Source organism: Ochotona curzoniae, unplaced genomic scaffold (genome assembly GCF_017591425.1).
Source record: "Ochotona curzoniae isolate NIBS_2020 unplaced genomic scaffold, NIBS_Ocur_1.0 contig_1014, whole genome shotgun sequence".
Taxonomy (NCBI): domain Eukaryota; kingdom Metazoa; phylum Chordata; class Mammalia; order Lagomorpha; family Ochotonidae; genus Ochotona; species Ochotona curzoniae.
Window position 1 is genome coordinate 32,460,057 of NW_024464920.1, and position 20,847 is coordinate 32,480,903.

The 20,847-nt window shown below is 43.6% G+C and overlaps 1 protein-coding gene across 2 annotated transcripts in view; it reads right to left on the reverse strand.

The window, feature by feature from the left end:
• Positions 1-11,715: 11,715 nt before the first annotated feature.
• Positions 11,716-20,847, reverse strand: part of SRGAP1 (SLIT-ROBO Rho GTPase activating protein 1) — a 243,859-nt gene continuing 234,727 nt past the window's right edge. For both annotated transcript variants that reach the window (XM_040982539.1, XM_040982529.1), the window contains exons 19-22: positions 17,460-17,640; positions 15,881-16,015; positions 15,430-15,769; positions 11,716-12,118 (exon numbers count right to left, since the gene is read on the reverse strand). In XM_040982539.1, coding sequence (XP_040838473.1) covers positions 11,741-12,118; positions 15,430-15,769; positions 15,881-16,015; positions 17,460-17,640 — 1,034 coding nt within the window. In that variant the 3' untranslated portion in view covers positions 11,716-11,740. The remainder of the gene's footprint in view (positions 12,119-15,429; positions 15,770-15,880; positions 16,016-17,459; positions 17,641-20,847) is intronic.

Genomic DNA, 20,847 nt, shown 5'->3' on the forward strand with positions numbered 1-20,847 from the left:
AATGAGAGAGTATTGCTATAAAAAGAGCAACAGTGATAATAGAATGAAATAATACATAGTTAAGAAAATTACAAATAAAAACATCTACAAATTCACTAAAAATTTTCAATAGCTTTCTTCTCTGGATCTGTTATCCTTACCAATGAGTCCAGAAAGCAAACATTAATGGAAAAATCATCACGAGTCGATGATTTGTGGAGGATACAACAGTGAGTAAAATCTCAAAGTGTATATTCTCATGGTGATGGGGGTGGGTGGACAAAGAGGCAAGGTGAAGGTGTTAGGTATGACCTCTGTGGCTAAGAAGTGCAGGTGCTAGTCTAGCCATTGTCAGCCGGTTGACTTCTGAAAGAACTCTAGGCCTCAACTTCTTTAAGATTTATCTACTTGAAAGATTTACAGAGAGAGAGGAAGAGATCTTCCATCTACTGGTTCATTCCCCAAATGACTACAATTGTCAGAGCTGAGCCAGGTCAAAGCCAGGAATTTCTGTCAGATCTGTGTGGATGCAGAGACCCAAGCACTGGGGTCATCTTCTGCCCTCCGAAGCCATTAGCTGGAATATAGATGGAAAATGGAGCATCCAGGACACTAACAGGTGTCATTATCAGATGCTATGCCACAGTGTTGGCTGCAGCCTACCATTTGTGTGCTTGCTGTTACATGAAAATAAAGAATGACTTCCACAATACAGGATTAAATCGGAAACAGTGAAACTTGTTAGTATATTGTCTGGTTTATAAAACATGTGAAAGATGTTAGCTATTCTTATGTCATTATATAGTTAATAATAATTAAGGTTCTTCAAAATATTTACAGAAAATGGAATTTAAAAATACACTTAGAAATGGACATTTTGCACAGTGGTTGAGCTGCTGGTTGGGATCTCTGCATCCCATTTTGGAGTATCTAGTTTGGACTCCCAGCTCTGTTCCCGATTCTATCTTCCTGCTAACTAATGCGAATCCTGGGAGGTAGCAGTGCTGGTTCAAGCACTAGGGTTTCTGCTACTCTGGGATGCCTTACTGAGTTCCCTGCTCTTAGCTTCAGCCCACCCAGACAGGGCCATTTCTGGCTACTTCTGGCCTTGGGGTAGGGAACCAGCTGGGGGCAGGAAGAGTTTATCTGGCTCTATCTCTGTCTCTCTAATAAGTAAATGAAACCTTTTGATGCATTTTTTTTCAAAAATCATGAATTTAAATTATTTTGTATCAAAAAATTTTTATTTTCCTGGTACACACTCCAAATGCCAGTAATGTCTTCTGGAACTTGATAATGCGATGTGTTCCTTGTTGTCTGCCACTTCTGGTCTTCTGTGTTTTTCCTGCTAGTGCCTCGGTCCAGCCATGCTCTGCAATCTGGGGCTCTCCAGGGCTGGACTATGGTGTCTCTTCCTTTCTCATTCTATGTTTCTGTACATCCTGGCAAGCCTGGGAACCAGGGCAAGGGGTGGGCCTGGTGGGGCTTATTGTGAGTCGCTCCAACTAGACTGCAGCTACCACTGGTTTGCGTGAGGGCCAAGTGTGTGTTGGGCAGGATTGGACTGGGCTGCAACACCCATTGGTTTGTGTAGAAGACAGCTGGAGACAGAACTGACCCAGCAATCGAAATCACCAGCATGTGCCTAAGATGATTGGGGCGATGAACTGTACCAGACTCTGTTGATAAGCACACACAAGAATCAGATCTGGGATCAACTCAGATGAAGTTTCTTTGGGGATATGTCCAACTGAACTGCTGCACTCAGAACCCCAATCATAGAGGGAATTGCAGATTCCATGGTCTGACTGTGAAGTGCATGAGTCTGAGCTGGGCCGCTACAGTGGCTTAGATGGAGCAGTACATATCCAGGTGCACAAGGAGGATATGGCAGTACACTGGAGTCTGCAGAGGACACCTGGTACCAGAAAATGGAGGACAGAACAAATTGATCAACTACCCCTGGCAAGTGTTGGCAGTGAATGTCTGGGTACATGGAGACTCTAAGGTGAACTATGTCAGCTAGTGGATTCTGGAGAGATTTCATCATGCTTGGAGTGGCAAAATAGGTAGTAATGCAGAACTGTTGAACTATCAAAACCTCTTGAACAGGACCCTCAGAACATGCTCCACAGCAGGGACTCTGGGATGGTGTTGGATGGCTGTCCTCCTTCCCAGGGTACAGAGGCGTTTGGGAGGCTTCTCCCCTTATCTCCCTTCTTCCCTCAGATACAAAAAGGAAAAAAAGAGAATGTGGAATTAATAGCCTCACCCACCTTCCTGTAGCCCTTTGCCCTTATCCCCCTAATTAACTATGTAACAATTACCAAAAAATAATTAAGACTAAAAAAATCATTGAAAGGCGGGGTTACAAAGAGTAAAAGGGCGGGTCTTCCATCTGCTGGTTCCCAAACAGCCACAATAAGTGAGGCTGGGTTAGCCTGAACCAGGAGCTGCTTCAAGGTGACTATGTGGGTGCAGAGGCTCAGGCATGCGGGGTGTGTTCTGTTGTTTACTTGGGCACATTAACATGAGGCTGGATTGGAAATGGAACAGCCATAACTCAAACCAGCACTCATATGGGATACCAGTCTCACAGGTTCAGTTCACTTAGTGCAATGTCCTTATAGTTAACTCATGTTTTAGTGTATGGCAGTGTTCCTTCTTAAAGGCTGATTAATATCCCAGAATATGCATCTTTCACATTTGCTTTACCCATTCATCTGTCAGTGAACATTTGGTTGCCATTCCCTGTTGGCTCTTGTGACTAATGCTGTAATAGACAAGGTTGCTGGTTCTTTCCTGGTTGCTGTGTTAAGTTCTATAGGATGTATACCCAGCATCTTTCCTGGTTGCTGTGTTAAGTTCTATGGGATGTATACCCAGAAGAGGGATTTCTGGGTCACATGCTTGTTCTACTTTTCCACGTTTCTCAACATCTCTGTAATGTTGATGATGGCTGTTCTAATTTAGATTCCCGTCAACATTGCAATGAAAGTTCCCATTTCTCCACATTCTCAGTGAGGCTTTGTTCTTTCAATCGTAGCCATCCTAGCCTGTGGAAGGTGATATCTCAAGGCGGTTTGAGGGAGTGGGATTTCAAATTCAGATGAGATCATATTCCTAGTTATCATTTTGTTGGTTTTCCTTGCAATGACATCTGAGTCCCTTCCCTTAGCCTGTACAGTTGTCCGTCCACTCTCCGGCCTTCCTGCTTTTATACTGCCCAGGCCAGGGATGGCCTCCTGACCCCTTACCCACTCCGAGCGTGGCCGTGCTTGTGCAGTGCCATTCCTCCATTTGGTCACGTCTTCTCTTTTTCACACGACAGGTTCCTTCTCATCCTTCACATCTGAGATTCTGCTGCCTCAGAGGTGACATTCAAGTTCTCCTCTCCCCACCACCCCGACACTCCAAGTTGTATCACCCTGTTCTGTTTCACTTGTGCTTTTTATAGCAACCATCAGCAGCTGAAATTATCTTGCCAATTTAATTCTTGGCTTGTTTAATGCACTTTAGCCCAGAAGGAAGTTCACCTCGGGAGCTCAGGAACCCTGTGTGTCTTGTTCACAGCAATTTCCACAGTAGAGGGCCTGACCGAGTGAAAGTCAAGTGCAGTGGAAGCGTGAAGGCAGCAATTAATGCCAGCTGGAGGCTGGTGGGGCACGCTTCAGGGAGGATGTCAGTGTTTTAGTTGGGTTTTGAAAGATGAATATTATTTCAATAGCAGACATTGGGATGAGCCATGTTGGGTGGAATGCTGATGGAGCAGGTAGCCAGCATATTCAGGGCAAGATAGCTTGGTGAGGCAGAAAGTCAGGCCTGGCTGGAGCTGGGAGCTGGGAACTCAACCCAGGTCTTATGGCAAGAACCCAATCACTTGAGCCATCACCAGCTGTACCCAGCTGTTAATGCCAACCCAGAGTTGGCATTAACCAGAAGCTGGGATGGAAAGTGGGGATGGGACTTGAGTTTGGACACACTGATGTGTCATGTGGGCATCACAAGGAGCAGCTGGCCACTGTGCCAAATGCCCACACCCATGTTTGCTAATGTTAGGTAACATGTTTAAAGCAATGTTTAGTGCATATTATGTTTTCAATAATTGTTAGTTTTTTTTGTTGTTAAACAGTTACCAAGATTGTAGATGACTGGAGGAGATGGTGGGTACCAGAATGCTAATTAGAAGGCGGTTGTGATCGTTCTGGCAGAAGGGAAGGAAGCCCAGCACGAGGTCGTCAGAGCTGGCAGTCAGCACAGTAACCTGGAAGTGGGATGCAGGCTACTTTCTGAAATGAGGAAGTAGATGGAGTTTTGGGTTTGTTGAATTTAAACTGCCCAAGGAAAACCTCAGTTTTAGCCAACACAACATGGAGATGTCTGATTTATTCAGAGGTGAATAAAATGGGAGACCTCTGTCCTGGACATGTGGTGTACTCATTCTGCAATGCCTGTTGAGTAATTACATTGAACATTATTCACCTGTAAACTCGGGAGAAAGGCAGTATTGCTTTACATTTGCATGCTGTTATGCATTGATAGCAGGAGTGTAAATTTGGAAATCTTTCAGGAAAACAGTGTGGTGTTATTTATTAAGAGCATTAGGGATGCTTATACTTCCTGATGCAGTGATTAGAGGCAATGTTGAATTAATGACCCAAATGCAGATTAGTATTAGGTAGAGAGTTGCTCACCCTAGCTCTCATTTGGAAAAACAAAACGTGCAAGTAGATTCACTTAATGATTGGAAAATAAAGTATGCTGTTATGCTAGAATATTCATCTGTTGAACAAAATTGTGTTTGAGACTTCAATGAGTAGTATGTGAGGAAGAAAAACCTCAACAAGGATCCACAATTTTGAGCAGACTATGGTTTCAACCTTTCTTAGAAAAGATACACCAGAAGACAATATGCACAAAAATTTTCCAGTGATTGATTTGGGAAATTCAAGCATGGGTTGCTAATTTGCTGAATTTTAGTGAATTTGAATTAAGTACAGATAATAGGTATTGACTGACTTAACGTTTCTCTTCTAATTTCATTAACACAATACTAATCTTGACTCACAGACTGAATTCAAATTGCAATGTCTATGGAAAATCTTGACAATGTTTCTTAAAGCAAAAATACAAAATGAATGCAGTCCATTGCAGGTCTAGAACCTGCAACCTCATTGTCCAATGAATTCAAGTCCTATCACTGCACAGCTTTGGCTATTCAAGATGCTTTCCTCACCCTAAACTTCCAGATGCAATCATCCATGGCTATTCAGAGGGGCAGGGTTTCACACCAGGTACTTCCTGGACATGTCAGTGACAAGAGCTTAGTAGTCTGCATCATTGAGAGGGTCACTCATCAGTAGTCCTAACTTCAGCTGCACACCCAAGCAGATAAAAGAAAGCCAATCACCTTTGGGGGTGCTCCTGATAGTTGATGGGTATAAAAAAAAAAGAGGACTGCAAACTTCTGAGAGATGGAGAGCTACTGGGTCATGTCATGAATTCCTTTGCGATACTAATGCTGAACCACAAATGCGGCTTCAGCAGGCCAGGGGGAGTAGCTCCCCATCCTGTCATTTCGTACACCACATACCTGCATGCACAAATCATCTTCAGCCTGGGCCTGGCTCTCTTGCTGGGACTGACCTTGAGAGAGTAAATTTTGTTTCACTGCAAAAGGTAAGTTTTCTGTCTGTAGAAACTGTGTAAGAGGCTACCTCACAACAGTGAACTTCCCAAAGGTGGTTACTTTCCAAAATACAAATGAGAATGCAACAGCCAGGGATTGGTATCTGCCACAGTTTCTGTGACACTGTGGAACAAACTGGGGTTAGCTATTTGGCTTCCAGCTCAGATGGCAGAGCACTTAAACTTTCCCAGATGCCAGCAGGCTTGCCAGCGTGTGCACGATGGAAGTGGAGGCCCACACTCGTCCCTGAGCTCCAGAGGAAGGATGCGAGGAAACAGGTGTGCATGAAGAGTCGACACAGACACAGGCTCTTGGGTTTGAGGGTGTTAAGAAGAGATGCAGAACAGGGAGTTCCTTCCCAAAGTAATCCCACAGTTGTATCTGGGCATTTGGTGTTCATGCAGACACCTCTCAGTTCAACTTTGCAGTCCTAAAGAGAACAGTGAGAGCAGCATCCAGCATCAGATCAAGTGGAGAGCTGCAGCCTCCAGCAACACTGAGGACCAGCCTGCAGCGTCCTCTGCAAATAGTCCCTGGGCTGGACAGTGCTGCTTGGGGAGACTGAACAAGCAGCCACTCCTGCCTTCAGGTAGCGGCTGCACTTAATCACCTACAATCATGTGTGAAGTATTTCTTTCACCAGTGAGGAATTTCTCTTTTTTTAATTCATTTTCCCACTTTTAATAATTTACGCTTATAAGACGAAAAGTCCAATCAGGAAATACTAAAATAGAATACCGAGTCCATTTTTTTTTTGTAATGGAATTCTATACTATAGGAAATGTGCCCTAACAATGATGCCTCTGACCACCAAGAGATGCAGACACAATCTACTTGTGTAAGAGCCCATTTGGAAAGAGAACTACAGGCAGCATGAAGCTCTGGCATGAGTCTTCAGGGTCCTGGTCACCTAAAGAAATGCACTGTGTGGTGGCTTCTTGGAGATTCCTGATGTGCTGTTTCTTCTAGTTTTCTTTTTCAAGGTGAGAGATCCTCCTGTGGCTCACTCCCCCAGATAGCCGCAACAGCCAGGGCTTTGGCAGGCCGAAGCCAGGATCTTTATCCAGGTCTCCCATGTGGCTGCAGGAGGCCACACACTTGGACCATCTAATGCTGCTGCTTTCTCAGGTGCATTATCAGAAAACTAGACAGGCAGTAGAGCAGCTGGGATGGGCATATGCACCCACACAGGATGCTGGCACTGGGCAGCAGTTTCACCTGCAAGTGTCGCCCAGATGTGCTGTTTCTTGATCTTGTGGTAGATGTGCAACTGTCGAACTGTGAAAATGATGATTCCGGTGATCTGTATACTTGATGTGTAGTACATATAAAAAGCCTTGATTTTTGTTGTTCTTGAATACTCAATCTAGCTGATATTGTCTCACAGAACTATTATATATTGCTTGACCCTAAGAATTAGCTTTAGAGTTTGATATTTTCTTCTATGAACAGTTAACAGCTAAGGATTCATTCATTTGACCAGGTTCATCATTCCAGAGTCCTTCCTAAAGCGGAGATTCCCATGTGGTGCGTCTTTAGGATTCTCCTCTTGGTGAAGGCTTTCCCAGTGTCTTACTACACACAAATCTGCAAAACCACAATTCTGAAAACCATCGTTACAGGGACACAGCCTTAGGCTTGCTGCCGCCCTTTTAAAAGCACCAAACAGCTTTCAATTACAACCCAATTTAGGATACCATGGAGAATCAAATTGGAATCAGACAAAAGGCAGCCAGAACTATCTTATTTATTATAAAGATACACCGTGAAGAACAAACCTGACCGTATACTGAAGCCTGAAATGGTACATGCCCAAAATGTACAGTACTATACAGAAAAGTGCATTGTCACAACAGAATAACAAAACATCGTTTTTTTTTTTCTTCCAGAACTGTAAAAGTATTCCCCTTTAATTCTGCCTCCGAGAGGAGAGACTGTCCTAGAGGCAGTACAGAGCATGGGTGACAATGATGGCAGTCGGCAGCATGTGAGTGGGGTGTGGAAGGGAGGACATGGGTTGGGGGGTAGTCACTGCAAGGGGGAGAAAGGCACGGTCACATCTACAAACAAGAAAGTCGGATGTGGGACAGGACCCCACTGGGCGCTGAGACACAGGAAGGGGGGTGAAGAAGCAGGGAGAATGTGGGGCAAGTTTCAGAACACTCAACTGGGCAGCGAGAATTAAGAGGCAGAGGCAGGCTGGGCATGGGGCAAAGGAGACAATACAAGAGCAAGGCTAAAACTCCTCTAAAATAGAAAGGCACTTTCACATGTACATACTACAGATGTACATTGACACAATTAGGTAACAGTCACAAGCAGGAAGCTACCAGTACTGCAACTGATCAAACCAACAGGAAAGGACAATACTGATTTAATTATGTGGGTAGGAGTTACCCTTGGGTACGTAGGTAAATAGCAGTCGCTCCTGTTACACAGCCACTTACTATACTTAAATAACTATAATAACCATCGCACTACACACTGAACGTGGATGAATGCTCTAAGGGGGGCATTCACAAATGCACGGTTTACATATTTTCTTTTACTAAACAGTTTCTAAGATAAGCATTATGGAACCCAGTACAATTATTTAAACATACAAAATCCCCTACATAATTGAAAGATACAGGTACCCATCTTGATTATACCACATACAGTAATTTTCAGAAATTTAAATAAAGTATACTAGGGTTAAGTGAAAGCTCCCAATCCAGCTTGTTTTCTTGATCTGATGAGGTTTTGCCCATCACCCTGCACTGAGCTCAGTACTCTAGCCCAGCTGGAGGTTGGCTCAGCTCGGGGTGACCTAGAGTTGTGGGGTCATAGCTACACCCAGTGGAGCCTTCGGTTCTAAGCTGATCTGGATGGTGGGTCCTTTGTGGTGAAAAACTGAAAGTGAGACTGAGTCCCGAGCATATTTCCTGCATCCATAGCCTCTCAACGCTGTGATCAGGAATCGGCAAGCATCATCCCAAGTCTGTCGTCTTCCGCATCCCTTGAGAGATCCACAGGCTCTTTTAGCTTTGGATTCCAGAGGCTGTGATGATCAGATTTAAGTTTCCTCAGACTCCACAGCTCATGTCATTCCTAAACATGCAGGACAACTACTATCTACCTACTCCCTTTTTTTCTTCAATGAAAATTATAACCCCATTTTGGGAAGACCAGATATACAATGATGAAAAACTCTGAACTGATCCAACCTGATCCCTGGCCCTCTCTATCCACTGAGACCTGTGCATGGCCATTGTGGTAACTCTATCCTATAGATGGCTCAAGGGCACTAAAGTCAGATTACACAGTGTGAAGACACGTAAACCTGCTGAACTATGATGCTGACATTGAACGTGAACACGGAGCTCTAGAAAGCACCCCTCAGTAGGTTGAAACAGTTTACATAACACATCAGAAAATGTGTACTGAGTATCTTCCTCCGTCCTTACAACCCACTCCCCAAAACCCTGACCCAAATCAAGAGGCCAGCTTGGTCAATCTACTTTGGTGAATTCTATAGATAGGACGTGAACATATGCAAGCTGTATCAGTTGTGACTACATATTCCAAGTGCAGTCGGAAAATGTTTGCAGAACTGTAAATGGACCCATCATCAAAAATGACCTCTTCCAAAATCCTATGTGAAGACTAATAAGACCCTAGAAACTGGGGGGCATAACGTCTTCAGGACCCATTTTCTTTTTTGCTTCCTGCGTTCACGTACCTCCCCTGTGTGCGCTGCAATCGCCACTGTCAAGAAGGCTGTTAACTAGGAGAACTTTCTAAGCTGCTGCAGCTTTTAATGAGCTGTGCAGGGTGTTATTTTGGGTCTTTTTTTGAATGGTAGCCACCTTGAAATCTGAAGACACTGAACAAAGGAAGAATGGTAAGTCCTTACTCATTCTGCGGTCACACTCTTGGTTTGCTATCGGAATAGTGTCTAGATGACCACAGAAGTGCAGGGAGAGAAGATAGGGACAAGGGCAGGAAGGGGTGCTGGGGAGTGAAAAAGGCACAGCCTCTGAGGCTCTTGAGGGCTACAGCAGCATGCCCCCGCCCTGCTACGCAGGTGGCAGAGGAGGCGGCAAGGCAGTCTTTGTTCCTGTGTAAGTAGACAGACTGAAGGGAGACACTGAAGAGGACTAGCGGGAGGAAGTCCTAAAGAACGGAGCTTGCTAGATCTAAAAGGTGACGTTCAAGCTTTAGAAAGGCATGTAGTAAGTTCAAGGTATTTCTACTCTTTGGATACCTTCCTGTTAACATCTTACTTTTCAAAGGAGGAAATGGTTCTTGAGAATCTTTATCCTTTTGGAGAACCAGGGAATTACTAACAAATGTTTGTGAGGATTCTTCACAGCTCACTTTGGGCTGGGACTCTGTGGTGTCGGAGGGTGCAGCGGTTGGAAAGGATGCGACTGGACCGCTCCACTTCAAGTGGGTAAGAAAGGATGATTTTGAGCATTTGAGGTTTGAAAGGTAACAAGGTCTCACCTATCCCTGCCTGCAGGAGAACGACCAGATGGGCAGTGATCAAAGTCATGGCTTGATTATAGCACACAGCCTAATCCCTTTCTGCACACTGTTAATGCAAGTGACTTCCAGTTTGAAACCAAACGAGAAAGAAACCAATGGTGGTCCACAGGGTTTTGTTCTGAGACGTTCAATTGAATTTGGAAAGACAAAGTTTCTTCATCCGGTAAGTTCAACCATAGGACAGATCAACTGCTCCCAAGGTCTAGAGATGATCCCAGCAGCTGCTGGAAAGATAACGCTGGTTTGGACCTTAGTAAAAAGTAAATACAAAGCAAATGTTGTAACAAAGAGGGAAAATATAGTGTCAGTGTGGGCTAACAAAAGACTATTACTACCATGCCAGAGAATAATGGTCCCTAATTGAATTCAGCTGACTGTGTGAGTTATGTGGAGACCGTGTGCAAAAAGAAAAAAAGTAAAAAAACTTGTGGTTCCAAGATGCAAACCTGGAAGAAAAATCCTCCTGGGACCACGAGGTAATCTTCCCACGCTGGCCCTGGATGGCCCTTACTCAAGTACCATAATTGGCTCAGAGAGACACAGGGTAAGGACAGCTGGGACTTCAAACTTGGCAGCATCAGGCTCTTGTGGCCTGTCTGGAGGAACCAAGGAAACTCAAGAGCACTGAGTGACCCCAGGGCTCGGGGGCAACTTCCTTCCCCATTTCCACGGAGGATAACATGGGGATTTAGGGGAGACAGAAATCTGTGCTAGGAAAGTTATTGCGCAAAAGATCTTTGAAGGAGGTTTTGGAGTTGAGTAACCAGAAAAATCCCTAGGTTAAACTGTTCCAGTCCTTTGTAAGAGCAGGGGCTGGACCCCAGTCATGGATGGAGCAACCTCAGTGGCTCTATCTGAGGCCACTATCTCCCTTTCCTTTTCCAGACTGGGTTCAAGCAAGCACTGCAAAGATTTCCACCCCCTTCCCTGGAGTCGTTACCTAGACCTGGACAACAACTGCTATGAAAGACAATCAACCAACACATTCACACTGTGGGCTTAAGGCCCCTCTGGGCACGTGCATGCTTTTAGTATGAGCTGGACTGCGTGGAAGCAGAGGTGCTTGCTGTCCGCTAGCAGACAATGAGAGCTTTTTTTTTTTTTTTTTTTCACTTTTCAGCCATTTCCGCAAGTGCTACAGTCCTAAATGGCTCATACTCCTGGAGCTCGGATTCTCCTGCCTTCAGATCAAGACATCTCTGACTACACTGAGTGTGAAGCGCTGTACGATGCAGAGAACAGTGTTGCCTTCATTGCAAGTGGTGCAGCATTGGATTTTCAAGTAAGTCTAAGTGTTTCTATCGTCTTTAAAATGACAGAGGATTCGTCCAGTTATTTAAAAAAAAAAAAAACTTAGAAAATACAAATGCCCGTGTTAATTTAGCTAGTCTCAGACATGACATTTGACAACACAGAAAAAAAAGCCAAACCATCTCCAGTCATAAGTACGAAACTAAGGGACGTTATGGATTGTGGACTTTTGTCCTTAATCCATTTGCCTTTTAAAATCGCCTCCCCATAAAACCTTGCTCAGCTCATTTTTTACATCGTGCAAGACTTGTCTGTCGGACCCGGGGCAGGCGGAGCAGGTCCCATGGTAGGATTTGTTTTTGGAAGAACAGCAGGTTTTGGCCTAAGAGCTGGGGGCTTCAGCTGCACACCCATCCTGGGTGCCACCATCGGCTTGAAAGTACTCATCGTGTCACTGGAGGAGCTGGTGCTGCGGCGGATCTGGGGCTCCGTGCTCCTGAGGGCCACACTGTGCAAGGGGCTGAGAGATTCGGTGGAGGTGGCTGGGGTGGGAGAATTTTTCACTTGTTCTAAGGTATCCAGCACCACATCTGGGGCATGCTTCGCCGTACTCTGTCTCTCCAGTTCTCGGAGTTCGTTCAAAGCAGTATTCATTGTCTCTTCAATGTCCTGTCAAAACAGAATTAACAAGACAGAAGTGACATGCTGAGCATGCACACTAACATACTGAATGCTACCCAAATATTTCAAAGCAAACAGACCAACAAGGAATATGAGTATCTTCAAGTCCTAGTTCCTAGAAATTATAAGTTCATCATACAGTTATTTTGAATCTAAATTTTCAACAGATCCTGTTGCGGTGGTTTATGAAGTCAAATATCAACATACACCACATCCAAGGCTTCAGGCAGTCTTACGATGGTCTCTCCTTTCCTATTGGCATTGAGTTATTGATTTAGAATTTGATTTCAATTTATGGTAATACATTAAATTTACATGCTTCAATAACCTCTCAAGGAATAAATATGAATAGTAATGAAGAATCTGGCTTCATTTATTCCTTCCGATTTTTGAGCATTTACTAGACACTTGGTTAACTCCTAAGCATTCTTGAAAATGGAGTGAGCTCACCATGCAGTGGATCCCTGTGGATACTGCTCCTTACATGTCATTTCTGGCTTTGTGTGTATTTTCAAATATTTGGTTCCTACTACCCTGATGGGAGTGTTTTACAGTCATCATTATAGAATTTTTATCACCTCCTTAAATTATTTCTAGGTATTTTTTAAATAGCTAATATAAACAAAATATTATCTTGGTATCTTTTGGCTAGTTCATTTTTGGTGTATAGATTTGATACCTTTGTATGTTTATCTGCAACTTTACTGTTCCAAACTATATCATATTTTACAGTGTCATTAGGAGTCCTCCTTTTATTCAGGACTAGAGATGCATGTTGCAATGTATCTTCACTTCCTGGTATGCTAGTCTTCATTATACTGTTCCTCTATGTAATATATATGTACATGCTTACCTATGTATCTGTTGTGTTTTGTATACACACTGCTCTTTGTCAGAGAACATGATGTTTGTCCTTGTGGGATTGGCTTATTTTACTGAGTATAATAGTCCCAAATTTCTATTGCATTTATGGAAATTCTACAGGTAGACAACAGTATGTTTGTCTTTCAGTGTAGTCAATAATTAATTGAAACAATCTTTTTCCTTTAGCCTTCCCTTTACGTGACATTTACAGCTTGATACTCCTTAAATTAGGCATATCAACTGATTTACTTTAGAAACTAAAGGAGTAATTATAAAATATTACCTTACAAAAGTAGAGTATCTTCCATGGACAGATGAATGGCTACCAAATGTGCTAAATGTGCCCATAATGAAATTCTCAGCCTTAGAAAGGAGGGCAGTTTTGTCATACATTCCAACCTGTTTGAACTTTGAGGACATTATACTCAATGAAATAGTCATCACAAAAGGACCAACACTGTAAGATTCCACCCCCATGTGCTGTCTAAAGTATTCCGACTCACGCAGGAAGATGGAGGATGGTTGGTGACGGTTGGGAGAGGGAGATGGGGATTTGTTTTCTGATGGAGAAGAGTTTCGGTTTGTAAGATGGAAAAGGTCTGGAGAGCTATTTCCAAACACCATGGATACACTTCAAACAGTTAAGATGATATGTGTTACATGCTTTTAGTACAAGTGAAAAAGAAGTGCAGACTGCTGAGACAGCTCTTCTAAAGACTTGCCTCTGCTCCACTGTGCAGGTCGCTACCTTCCATTCTTATGAGGTTCTCCACCCACCTGGAAGATGACCGCCCTGGCACTGCCCAAAAAAGTCAAGATATCTGCATCTTTTTCTCCACTGTCGATTGAACAAGCACCTGTAGACAGCTGTTGTTGCTATCGGGGGATCTGGCATATAGTAAGTGCTTCAAAATTTGCTAACGTGATTTAGCAGCAAATGGTAATCTTCAATAATAAGTGAACCAAGACCCAATCACACATGGATATGTTATCCTTTAAAACTCCACATCAGGGATTCCGCTGATTTGTTTAATGAAAACTCTTGGATGTTCAGTGTATGAACACTGCCATGGCAAGCTTACTTGTCCTCATGGGAGATACAAAGATAAACAAAGGACAAAGCTGGCAGCCACTTTGAGGGTGACATCACTTTTCAAGTGATTACTTTCATATGTGATTTCCATTTGCTGCTAAACATATGGATCTGGGTTTCTTTTTATTTTATTTTTTAAATAAATATTTGCCCTGGAGAGAATGTGAAGGCCTCCTCTATCTGAATTCTTGTTTTAATGCTGTAAAAGGCAAGGAGTCCCTTGTTCTGAAAGCAAGGGGGTTAAACAGACCTTCCCCTCTCACGCAGTGCCTCACTAATTCATGTCTCATCTACTTAGCAGTGCTGTGCGTTGCTTGAACCATCAACTTCAGCTATCCTCAAATCCCACTTGTTTCAAATAAGCCTCCAAGGCCCTTATGTAGCACTTTAAATAGAAAACAAACCCAGACGGTCAAAAGGCTCTTTAGATTTTTGTGAGAAGCTGTTGTATGTTTACAACTTAATGTTTAAAAATCACATGAAACTCCCCACAAAATCTAATTTGCTAGCCAAAATTATTCTCTACAAGGGCCACTCTGAAGGGTTTGGAAGTCCTTCCTATCGGGGTGGGTTTTCTTGTGTGCTTCTTAGTAAAAAAATAATCCACCTTTCATACTTTCCAATATTCGTTCCATTTTTTTGTTGTTTTCCCATCTACCTGGTTGGAGAGAACCCAGCGGTGAACCTGAGTTTGTCTGCCTCCTCTGTCAGGCCACAAAGGGAACCAGAGTGCTGACACATAGCCCAGTTAACAAACTGGCTTGTTACTCTTTCTACTTTGTTGATTCAAATTAGACAGTGCTAGAGAACCCTCTGTGCAGGCTGGCTGGGGACACACACTGTGTCAACTGCACACAGAAGCCAGATGCACAGTTCTTCAAACAGCTCTGGGTTCCTGACCGAGGTTTTATTAACTTACTTGTGACTTCCTAAACAGAAGGTATCTATCCTCTGTACCGTGTACACAAACCTTTCTGTTCCTGGGGCCTCACTCCTGTTCTGCCAGCTTGTCTGTCACTAACTGCAGACGCATCTGAGATCTGACAGGACCATTCGTTCCCTTATTCTTTTTGAACAATTTCCTGCCTTTCAATGTCTTAGGTCTTACCTTTATTTCTAACAAGTGTCTCTTTAAATCAAGATGATCCCTAGACCCATGGGCCCTTTGAGGAACAAATGGATCTTCAAAAGACACTGCAAAAGGCTTTAACAGGAGGGAGGGACATCTGTCTGTCACTTGTCTTGCTGTCTCTAGACCGACCCAGAGCCATAGAAGGTAAATCCTTAACACCTTTGCCAGGGCCTGGATCTACAGTGCAATCCTGCATTAAAAGCACGGTACCTGGGCAATTGTCTCTGGGTCCAGTGGCTTGTGGTCGTTAAAGCTCGTGTACTGCCCTGATGATGTAGACCTCCTGATAGGAGGGCTGTCAATTTTCTTGAGGGAGTCATGCCGGCTGATGTTGGTCAGGCTGCCGTGGCCAGGGCGGCGCCGCCTCTCAGGACTGTCACTGTTGAGGCCACGGTTCTGCAGGACGCCCCGGGGGTGACTGCCCAGGTTTGGGGACCCCAGATCCACAGAAGAGTTGGAGAGAGCATGTGGTGGGTGGAGCGGGCAATGGCCATCACTGGTCCTGCCAGGACGCCTACCCGGAGGGGGTGGCTCTCCTCTCTTTCTTTGTCTAGACAGCCACAGAAAGAGAACACAGAGAAGTTCATTACATCGGGTAATGCTGCAGGGCTGGGTGGATGGGGCTGGATGCTTGGGAGCCCAGGGCCCAGATGCCGCCTACCTGGCTAAGTAGCTATCTGAGTGGCGATCTGTCGGGGAGCTCATATCCTTGGATGAAGACTTGTCCTCAGTGACTGGCCCACTGCTGGCTTCACTGTCAGCTTTTTGGCTCAGGGTGTCTGAAAATGCATCATCCCTGAAACAGAGTCCAGAATGAGGGTCTGGTGCTTGACAAGTGGGATGAAAGTGATGGCATTTGTGGAGGTAACACAGCTTTCCCTTTTCATTCTAACAGTGCAATTCTACTGTAGGCACATTAAAAATGGTAGATATGCAAAGCATGAAATAGCAATCACCTATAATATAGCATATGTGTTATAACAATATCTAGAAACAATTATCCACACTTTCCCCCTCTATGCCTGGGAGGTCTTATACATATATGTATCCAGTGTGCATAATATTATGATTCAGTACTTCACAAAAGTTTCCTTTTATTTCAGGGAGAGAAAAAAAACCACTGAAGAGAGATCTTCCATCAGCTGGTTCACTCTAAGGCCACAATGGCTGGGTTTGGGCCAGGCTAAAGTGAGGAGTCTAGAACCGTACCTGGGTCTCCAACATGGGTGACGAGGACCCAAGCATCTGAGTCCTCAGGTGCGGCCTCCCAGATGAAGTAGCAGGAAGCTGGATGGGATGTGGAATAGCCAGGATTTGGGCAAGGCACTCCTCTAAGAGATGTGGGTGACTCAAGCGCTGCTGAACCACTGTGCCACACACCCACCCTGACTAATTGGTAGCTGCCTGTTTATGTACAAAAATGTGATACTTCACAGATGCTGAGACAGAAACTTTAACACATTTTAAAATTAGGTTGCATCCGACACTGTTTATGTCTTGTGTGGAAGTTTTCTTTGCCCTTAAATATTTTTTTTCTTCCATTGATGGAGCACTGTGAAAAACCGTACTCAGAAGACACGGAGGCCAAAAAAGTATTGCTTTACAGCGGGCTGTGATCTGTGACTGTCAACATCCCATACTGGAGTCCTGCTTCCTGTTCATGTACCTGGGAGAGCGGCGCATGATGGCCACTGCTGTTCCCAAGGGAGACCACAATGGAATCCTCAGACTCTGATTTTTGTTTGGCCTAGACCTGGTATTGTGGCCACTGGGGAGTGAACCAGCAGGAGAAAGATTTTTCCCTTTCAAAGAAATTAAAAGGACAAAAAGTAGAGATTATAGTATTCTCACGTATAGCATAATTTTTTTTTTGTAACCTGGGACTTTAGTATCTTTAAATATTTTTGAAATTATAATTTTCTCATCAGCAAAGATTAAACACATGAGAGGATCCCTAGAGAGGATTCCCCTTTGAGAATTTTGAAACATGAAGAGCACCAGTGATCTGGAATTAGTAATGCTTCTTGGCTGTTAAAGGTGCTGCACACTTTGTGTTAGAGTCCAGGAAATTGAAGTATTATAAGCAAAGTCACTATGAGCAAGGAGAAAAAATGTGAGTTGGGAAGTTGTGCCTCGGTAACCTCGTGTGATCTTTTCTCACAAGACTAAAGGCATTTTAAGGAGAACGGTGGGTGTCCCCTGTTGTGAGCACTTGGGCAGGTGGATCTGGGATGACTCACATATCCTGCACCACTATATACTGGTGCGGCACAAGCCCGTCGATCCCGTTGTGTCTGCCTTCCCACCAGTCCTCAGAGGCGCGGTGATACAGCAGCAGGGAGGCGCCCTTCTTGAAGGAGAGTTCCCTGGCAGATCGTCCAACGTAGTCAAACTTGGCTATCGCCTCTATCGGCTCACATTCTGTAAAGAACACCAGAGGGAGGCACAGGGCAGTGAGGAAGGCAGGACGCACAGAAGGGTCTACATGAGGCTGGAGAGGCAACGAGGCCAACCCAACAGGGCAGAAGCAACTCCTCAAGGGAGGAGAAAAGGAAGACGGCTCGAGAGATCCAGGAAAACACTCTCTGGCCATCAGCTTCTTAGGCCAACAACAAAAACATTAGATCTTAATCTCCACGGTCTCACTAGAGAGAGAAATGACAGTGTAATGAAAAATATTTCAAAACTGCAATGTAATTCTCTCCTTGGGTTGCAATATCCCCCACAGCTGCGCCAATATTCTTTTGACATTGATGGAATTCCCTTGCAACATGCTCTTACCATTTTTAACATGGAAAAATCATTCCAGAAAACTAGGATGCTTATGTTTTATTAACTTTCTAAAATCCAAGTAAAATCACCATACCATTTGAATGTATTTCATTTTCTCCTAGTGATTTGGGTAGTTTTAAATCTTCAAACTACCATAAACATTAGTGACAATGTTTTTCCTCTATTATCAGCAACAAAATTAGACTGCCCCCTGCCAAATTAAAAGACTAAATTCGAAAATTATACTTGCTGGAGATCAAAAGATATTCAAGGTTATATTGTGAGTAGGAGAGGGGAAAAAAAGGCCAAGCTTCAAAAGGTCGCATACTGTATAATTTCCCTTATATAATATGCTTCAGATGATATAATTATAGAGATGGAAAAGAGTGGATGCCACAGAGTGGGGGGTGGGGACACAAAGGAAGAAGCTGTGGCTTCAAAGGACACGAAGAAGGTTCCTTACAGTAGAACTCTTCTTTGTCTTGACTGTGGTTGAGTCTGTACATGTGACACAACTAAGTAAACCTTCAAAGGAGCCCATAGAAAGCTGGCGAAGTGTAAATAAGATGGACCATGTCAGGGCAAACTTCCTAATTGTGATATTACACTACAGCTGCCAATGCTACAGAGGGAACTGGGGAGAAAGGTGCATGCAATCACTTTATTTGTTCTTAGGACTGTAAGTCTACAGTGATGTTAAAAAAAATTTTTTTTTAAACACTAAAGCACTGGAAGTCAAACTTGATCTAATTCTGATCACAAATATTGTATACAAACGAGACAGCAAGATGATTTCAAGAAATTTTATGGGCCTGGCGCGATAGCATAGTAATTAAAGTCCTCACCTTGCACGCCTGGGATCCCATATGGGTGCCAGTTCTAATCCTGGCAGCCCCACTTTCCATCCAGCTCCCTGCTTGTGGCCTGGGAAAGCAGTCGAGGACGATCCAAGGCTTTGGGACCCTGCACCTGTGTGGGAGACCTGGAAGAGTCTCCTGGCTTTGGATTGGCTCAGCTCCAGCCATTGTGGCCGCTTGGGGAGTGAATCAATGGACGGAAGATCTTCCTCTCTGTCTCTCCTCCTCTCTGTATATCTGACTTTCCAATAAAAATAAATCTTTAAAAAAATGTATTTTATGATCTAGCTGATTGCAAAAACGTTCAATTTGAGGTATTAAAATCTTTTTTGCCCCTCTCCCATCACAACTGCTTCCTCACCTTTGCCAACAAAGATGAGTAAGCATCTAATCAATAATAAACCAACAAGGCTTGAGGCCAGAGGTTCAGGCACACACACACCTGTGCACTGAGCGATGCCTCAGTGCCGAGAAACTGAGCATGGTTTCCAAACAAGTTACACTATGGGCACACACAGATAAAAAGCTGCTTAGCTGTCAAATTCCTCAGCAAACTTCCTTCTCTTTCCTCTGGTAACAAGCTATCCTGTTTAAAAGTTCACTCATGCCAAAGTTCCCTGCAACATCATCAACATCTATTATGACTGTATCTAATAACTGCTTGAGGAATTCTTGGCTGGACAGTGGAGCTTAATACATTCAAAATTCAGCAGGACAAAGTCAAAGGCATAAGATCCAAGCAAACATGTTGGAAAAGCCTGGGCTTTACCTTATATAAAGGGCCTAGATAAATTTTAACAAAAGACAAGGAACAATGCCCCATTGTTTTCACTAGCGAATGTTAGAGGTGGATATTTCATATATAATGGCCCACAACACTAGCGTTTGAATGCAGTGAGTTGCTTTGCAAAGTATCCAGGCATAAGAACAATTTGCAAAATGAGAGCTTAAGTCCTTTATGAATCAATCCTAATTTCTAGGTTCTGTTGACACCCTACATTTCTCCCTAAAATTATTTCAAACAATATAAATAGCTTCAATCATTATCTAACTTTCATAATGGAGGACTTTACATTTAATTATAATGATTGATAGTTTGTTTTACACTTGGCAAATAAAGAGAGTAAGTTATGTTGATATGAGAAGACAGATATCAAAATTGGTAGTCCCGTTCTGAGTGACAGAAATACACATGTCCATGAAGGAATGAAGACATGGTAATTTACTAAAAATGACTGACACAATTTGCAAACTCCTGTGTGAATGCATGCACATATAATTGGTCTTATTTAAAAAAAAAAAAGATACCAGCCCATGGCGTAATATACAACCTTTGTATAGTTTGTCAAACAGAAATGAAAATTAATGTCATTCAGTCTCGTACAGTCAGCAGTGGCCCAGGGTTTTCCTTGAGACTACAGCTGTATTCATGTTTTATCAGCATTTCCTCATGTGATCTCTGCGATAATCACCTGAAAATAACTAGAAACATGATTCATAGACTCTGTTTCATTCAGACATGGACAGGTCATAACAGAATGACCAAATTACAAGAACATTCTATTGGTAATCCCAGCCAATCAACTAGTAATTTTCAGCAGTTTCATTATTTTCACTCCTTGTACTCTTTTGAGAGCCATTTCAGAGTGAAGTGTCAATCAATAGCCATTTACTCACATCTTAGGCTAGCCACTGCATAGCGAATCAGTCTGTAGCATGTCTGGAGTGCCTCCGAGCCCCTTGGGTGCAGTGGAGACCTTGCAGAAAGCTGCCAATGCCCCCATCATCACAGTGACACAGCAGAGCGCGATCCGTTTTCTTGCATGGAATGTTGTGCCAAGGGCAAAGACAATTCTGCGGAGCTGAGTTTCTGGCTGCCTGCTCTTGTAAAATCTTACATTTGTACTTTTTGTGGTTTTATATGAAACACCAGCCCCCATTACACTTTTTGTTTGGGACCTTGCTGTCCATGACCCTTCTGCTAGCTCTGTTTCCCACA